Source organism: Gopherus evgoodei, chromosome 1 (genome assembly GCF_007399415.2).
Source record: "Gopherus evgoodei ecotype Sinaloan lineage chromosome 1, rGopEvg1_v1.p, whole genome shotgun sequence".
In the NCBI taxonomy this organism is placed as follows: Eukaryota; Metazoa; Chordata; order Testudines; family Testudinidae; genus Gopherus; species Gopherus evgoodei.
This window is the reverse complement of record NC_044322.1, coordinates 212,295,770-212,301,611: the sequence shown is the minus strand read 5'-3', so window position 1 is coordinate 212,301,611 and position 5,842 is coordinate 212,295,770. Positions and strand designations below refer to the sequence as shown.

General features: G+C 45.0%; 1 protein-coding gene across 1 annotated transcript in view; it reads left to right on the top strand.

Moving 5' to 3' along the window:
- Nucleotides 1-340: 340 nt before the first annotated feature.
- The window catches only part of METTL16 (methyltransferase like 16), a 44,242-nt gene continuing 38,740 nt past the window's right edge, over nt 341-5,842 (top strand). Inside the window, 2 exon segments of the mRNA XM_030534437.1 lie at nt 341-530; nt 1,765-1,964. Coding sequence (XP_030390297.1) covers nt 403-530; nt 1,765-1,964 — 328 coding nt within the window. The 5' untranslated portion in view covers nt 341-402.

Sequence of the window (5,842 nt, the reverse complement as noted above, 5' to 3'; positions counted from 1 at the left end):
CCCGCAGCTGCTACGTGCGCCCCCTCCCGCGGGGAGGCTCCGCAGGCTCCTCCCTTCCCCGCGCGGGTCCCGCCTTCCACGGGGCGCGGGACAGGCGGAGGCGATGACCGCCCCTCCCCCGCTAGAGTCTCCCGCGCGCTCCCAGCAGGGGGCGGCCCCAGGGGGCGAGGCTGCGACTGGGGGGAGGGATTCGGAGACGCGCCTCATGGCTCCCAGCTAATGGGCTGCGCGGGCTGCCCGCAATGCAGGGTGGGAGGAGGCGCATGTGCAGTTAGAGAGGCCCGTGCGAGGGGGAGGGAGGCTCGCTCCCCTCGCAGCGCGCGCCTGGCTGGTTCCGAGAGCGGCTGCGGGGCCGCGGCCCGGTTTGCGCGCGTGACGCCCCGCCCCGCCCCCTCTCCCGCCATGGCGCTGAACAAGTCCATGCACGCGAGAAACCGCTACCGGGACAAGCCGCCGGACTTCGCCTACTTGGCGTCCCGGTACCCGGCCTTCCGCCAGCACGTGCAGACCAGCCTCTCCGGCCGGGCCAGGTGGGTCCCCGGCACCGAGGGGCTCTGACGGGTCGCGGCCGGCTGGGGACTGGGATTGTCCGCCGCCGTTGTACAGAGCCCCGCGGCGGCGCGAGCACATGGGGGAGGGCTGGGTCTGTGCCACGGCGTTCGAGCCCGATTCCCCGCTCCTGCCATCGCCGTGCGCCAGCGGCCCATGGGCCGGCATCACCGTGCCAGGCGCGCGCCCTCCAGGCTTGGCCTCCAGCGTCGCTCTCCTGGCAACAACCCTTCCCCCATTTAGCCAGCGTCGCTGGGAAACGCCCCCGACCCCTCTCCGCGCCACAGAGGGAGGCCTACCCCGGTGTAGCTCTGAGGCGTAGGGTTGCTGTACCGATACCGGCAGGTGCTACCCCTGTGGCTCTGAAGTGGGGGGAGGGATAGCTCAGTGGTTTGAGCACTGGCCTGCTAAACCCAGGGGTGTGAGTTCTAATCCTTGAGGGGGCCACCTAGGGATCAGGGGCAAAAATCAGTGCTTGGGCCTGCTAGTGAGGGCAGGGGGCTGGACTTGATGACTTTTCAAGGTCCCTTCCAGTTCTATGAGATAGGTATATTGCCATTAAAAAAGAAAACAAAACTCTCCATTACTTCACCACCCCGAGAACACCGTCCATACTTCGCATTGAAAGAGCCAGGGATCCTGTGGGGAAAACAATATGTGATTAGTCTTAATCAAAATATCCCTGTGCTAGGGATGGAGGTCTGGTTGATCTGGCATGTTTTGATCTTGGCAGTTTTGAGTGCTTGCCTTTCCACCTGCAACATTTTCCTTTTGTAGATGTTTACCTTTTTAAAATACAAACTGAGGGAATAAATTCGGTCATAATCTAATGGTTGTGGTAGAGCCAGTAGATGGTACAGAGAAGGACCTGTGTTTGGGTTTGTCCCAGAACCAGCATTTAGGGCTTTTTCCTTCTGAGACACTAAGGAATACTGCCTAAACAGTCTATGTAGTCAGCTTGAGTTTTGTTGCTGAAACTGAATGATTTTTGATGGATTTTGTTTTTATATGTAGAAACAAGTTTTCATCAGAACCATCCAATTTTAAGGAGATATTTCTTGGTTTGAATGCATGGCTTATGATTTTATCCTCACAATAGTTTTAATTAATGCTGCCAAGATAATTGTTACTGTAATGCATAAAACTAAATAATGGTCCTTGGTGCCAATTATAATGCAAGGATTCTTTCTGTTAATTGCATTTTATGCCTTGCAGCCTAAATTTCAAGGATCCAGAAGCTGTGAGAGCTCTGACATGCACTCTCTTGAAAGAAGATTTTGGACTTACAATTGATATACCATTAGAGAGGCTTATTCCTACTGTTCCCTTGAGGCTTAACTATATTCATTGGGTGGAAGATCTAATTGGTCATCAAGATGGTGATAAACAAGCTCTTAGGAGAGGAATTGACATAGGTATGTATCATATGCTTGGGATTAGACAACTTTCTGTTTGTCTGGTTCTTCAGTTTAAGAGTTTGGAAATGACATTAGCTAATAGATTTTGCTTTATATCCATTGATGGAGGGGTGGGCGGCATTAAATGTTCCAAACAACAAAAGTATCTGTGCTTGTGAGAGACTGGTTGTCCAATCTCTAGCCCAGGGTTCTCCAGACTTTGAGACGAGGGCCATATTAGATTTTTGAAGGGGCTCCGTGGGCCAAAGCAACTCTGAAAGAAATTAAATATATGTAAAATCATTAAAAAACAACACTACTCTACTGTGTCAGGGTTGCATTAAATTCTAGAACAGGTATAAAAGTTAATCGCTGAAGGTACTATGAAATCACACAATATTTGTCAATACATTTAAAAATCATTTCACTTTTTTTTATTTTATTTCTAAAAACTCACATTTGTTTCATGCAAATACTGTTTGGTTCTGTTAGTGCTGCAGTTAAAATTTAACCATTATGAAATTATTAATTTCCATCTTCTTTACTTCCATTATTTCGAGAATGTAATTAAGCATCTGGCTTGTATTTTTACTCTAAGGCAGGGGTCCTTGTCTGCTTGGTTACTGCAGCAAATCTCCCCTAAGTTGACTCCCCTTTTGAGCGGACACTGACTCCCAGGGGCACTCACTCTTCTGCACAGATCAGCTGAGTGCCCCCTCTCCCCCAGCTGCTGCTGGCAGCCTCTCCACCTGCCTTCTTTGCATACCTACTCAGCTGCAGCCTGCCTGTTTGCTTCTCCCTGTACCTGCTTGGCTGCAGCAATGACTCTCCCCTACGTTGGCTCCCATTTCGGGGGACACTGGCTCCTAGAGGCACTCACCCCCTCTGCACAGCTCAGCTGTGCTGTGGCCCCTCCCCCTGCCTGCTTGGTGTGGCTACTCCCCTGTTCGCCACTCCCCTGTTGGTTGGAGGGCTGGACAAATGGAAGCCCTGGGCCGGATCCGGCCCACGGGCTGTAGTTTGGAGACCTCTGCTTAGCCTTATTGGAGTTGGCTCCTTTCTGGACTAAACTTCTTCCCACAGATTTGAATAAATGCAGCTCTGTTCTGACGTGCAACACCTTTGCTTTCATAGACTGATAGACTTTAAGGTCAGAAAGGACCATTATGATCATCTAGTCTGACCTCCTGCACAATGCAGGCCACAGGATCTCACCCATCCAGTTCTATAACAAACCCCTAACCTATGTCTGAGTTATTGAAGTCCTCAAATTGTGGTTTGAAGACCTCAAGCTGCAGAGAATCCTCCAGCAAGTGACCTGTGCCCCATGCTGCAGAGAATGGCAGAGGCCCTGTTGGTTTTTCGTCTATCTGCCCTGGAGGAAAATTCCTTCCCGACCCCAAATATGGCGATCAGTTAAACCCTGAGCATGTGGGCAGGACTCACCAGCCAGCACCCAGGAAAGAATTCTCTGTAGTAACTCAGATCCCAATCCATCTAACATCCCATCACAGACCACTGGGCATACTTACCTGCTGATAATCAAAGATCAATTGCTAAATTAATTGCCAAAATTAGGCTATCCCATCATACCATCCCCTCCATAAACTTATCAAGCTTAGTCTTAAAGCCAGGTATGTCTTTTGCCCCCATTACTCCCCTTAGAGGGGTGAAGTTCTGGAACAGCCTTCCAATGGTTAGAAACCTTTGTTTAATTTCAATTCTAAACTTCCTAGTGTCCAGTTTATATCCATTTGTTCTTGTGTCCACATTGGTACTAAGCTTAAATAATTCCTCTCCCTCCCTGATATTAATCCCTCTGATATATTTATAAAGAGCGATCATATCCCCCCTCAACCTTCTTTTGGTTAGGCTAACAAGCCAACCTCTTTGAGTCTCCTTTCATAAGACAGGTATTCCATTCCTCGGATCATCCTAGTAGCCCGTCTCTGAACCTTTTCCAGTTTGAATTCATCCTTCTTAAACATGGGAGCTCAGAACTGCACACAGTATTCCAGATGAGGTCTCACCAGTGCCTTGCATAACAGTACTAACGCCTCCTTATCTTTGCTGGAAATATCTCACCTGATGCATCCTAAAACTGCATTAGCGTTTTTAATGGCCATATCACATTGGAGGCTCATAGTCATCCTGTGATCAACCAATACTCCGAGGTCCTTCTCCTTCTCCACCTTTCCCATCCTTGAACTCTCCTGAACTTAGATTATTCATTATATTGAATTGTGCTTTTGGTTAATAAATTGGAAAAAGATCTGCTCTTGAGGTTGTGAGTGTACTCAAATGAAATCTCTTAATTCAAATAACATTAGATTGCAGTGGTTCCTAGCTTCGAGTTGACGTGTGCAGGGTGGTGTTGTTCATTACTCTTTATATTGCTTTTGCACATGTGAATCAGATTCCTTACATGTTGCATAGTAACAAATTTTAGTGTTGCCTTTTGATCAATCTGCTCTTCTTGAATCCAGAGTCTCACTTCTACATGTATTTTTTAGGTACCTAGGCCTCATTTGTTTTCTTTAGTGTCAAATGACTTTTCAATTCAGAGCCCTTTTTGGTGCTAAATTACAAAGGGGATTTAAACAGACATCAAGGAAAATACTAGTAAAATTGCATATTGATATCTGTTCAGACTTTCTATATCTATAGAGATCAAACATACAAAAAATCTTTCCCTAAATTATTTGTCAAATGTCTGTCAGCAGCAAAACCTGCTTCGTCTACTGATTTATCTTGTGCTTAATCCAATCAGTTAAGAAAGATTTTCATGTTGTTTTTAACGGTTCTATACAAATATTTTTAATCTGTCTGGACAGGTATATTTTGTTATAGTTTAGCATCTGTATTCCTTTTTGGTTTTGTCATTAGCTAAATCTCTCCTCTATAATTTGGAAGAATTCTTTTTTGAAAGTAGTCCTGCATTGGAGGAAGCATGTTACCAATTTGAGAAACATATAGGGGGTCTCTGGATATCTATCCAACATTATTTGATTCAATCTTGTCTCTTCGCATTTCATCTTTGAAAGAAGGCTAAAATTCATGCTTTTCTCAAGGTTTCTATTTAGTAATTTCAGTAGCCACTTCACTTTCTCTTAACAGTGAATTCAATGCTTTCCTGGCATTTACGAGTTACTGTGTTGTCTTGTCTAAATTGTTTCTTTTCCACAAATTATTAACTTTATTTTGTATTTGTCAATGTGGTTTTGATTTAAATCAAACTGATTAAATCACTAGTCAGGAAGATTCGATTTAATCATATTTCTACATAAAAGTGCATTCTCGTGGTTGTTATAGCCTTAATACATATGCTTCACAACTCAGAGATAGATGTAGGTTTCGTTTTTAGAAGGTACACGCTATGCATGAGGGGTCAGCAACTTTCAGAAGTGGTGTGCCGAGTCTTCATTTATTCACTGTAATTTAAGGTTTTGCGTGCCAGTAATACATTTTAACATTTTTAGAAGGTCTCTTTCTATAAGTCTACATACAACAATAGTTTACTTGTATATTATAAGTAAATAGGTTTTAAAAAATGTTTCAGAAGCTTCATTTAAAATTAAATTAAAATGCAGAGCCCCTGGACTGGTGGCCAGGACCTGGGCAATGTGAGTACCACTGAAAATCAGCTCGTGTGCTGCCTTTGGCATGTGTGCCATAGGTTGCCTACCCCTGCTATACATTTTTAGTGATTTTATTTTGAAAACTTTTCAGATTAGTTTTACAGCTATATCAGAAAATGAATGATTGGTTATTAGTTCACCTCCCAATGATTCATAAATATCTTCAATTCAACAGGTAAATCATTAATATTTCGATTTTCTTGCCATGCTGTTATTAGGAGGAGAACATCACTAGACAGACATTTAAATTGGTTTATT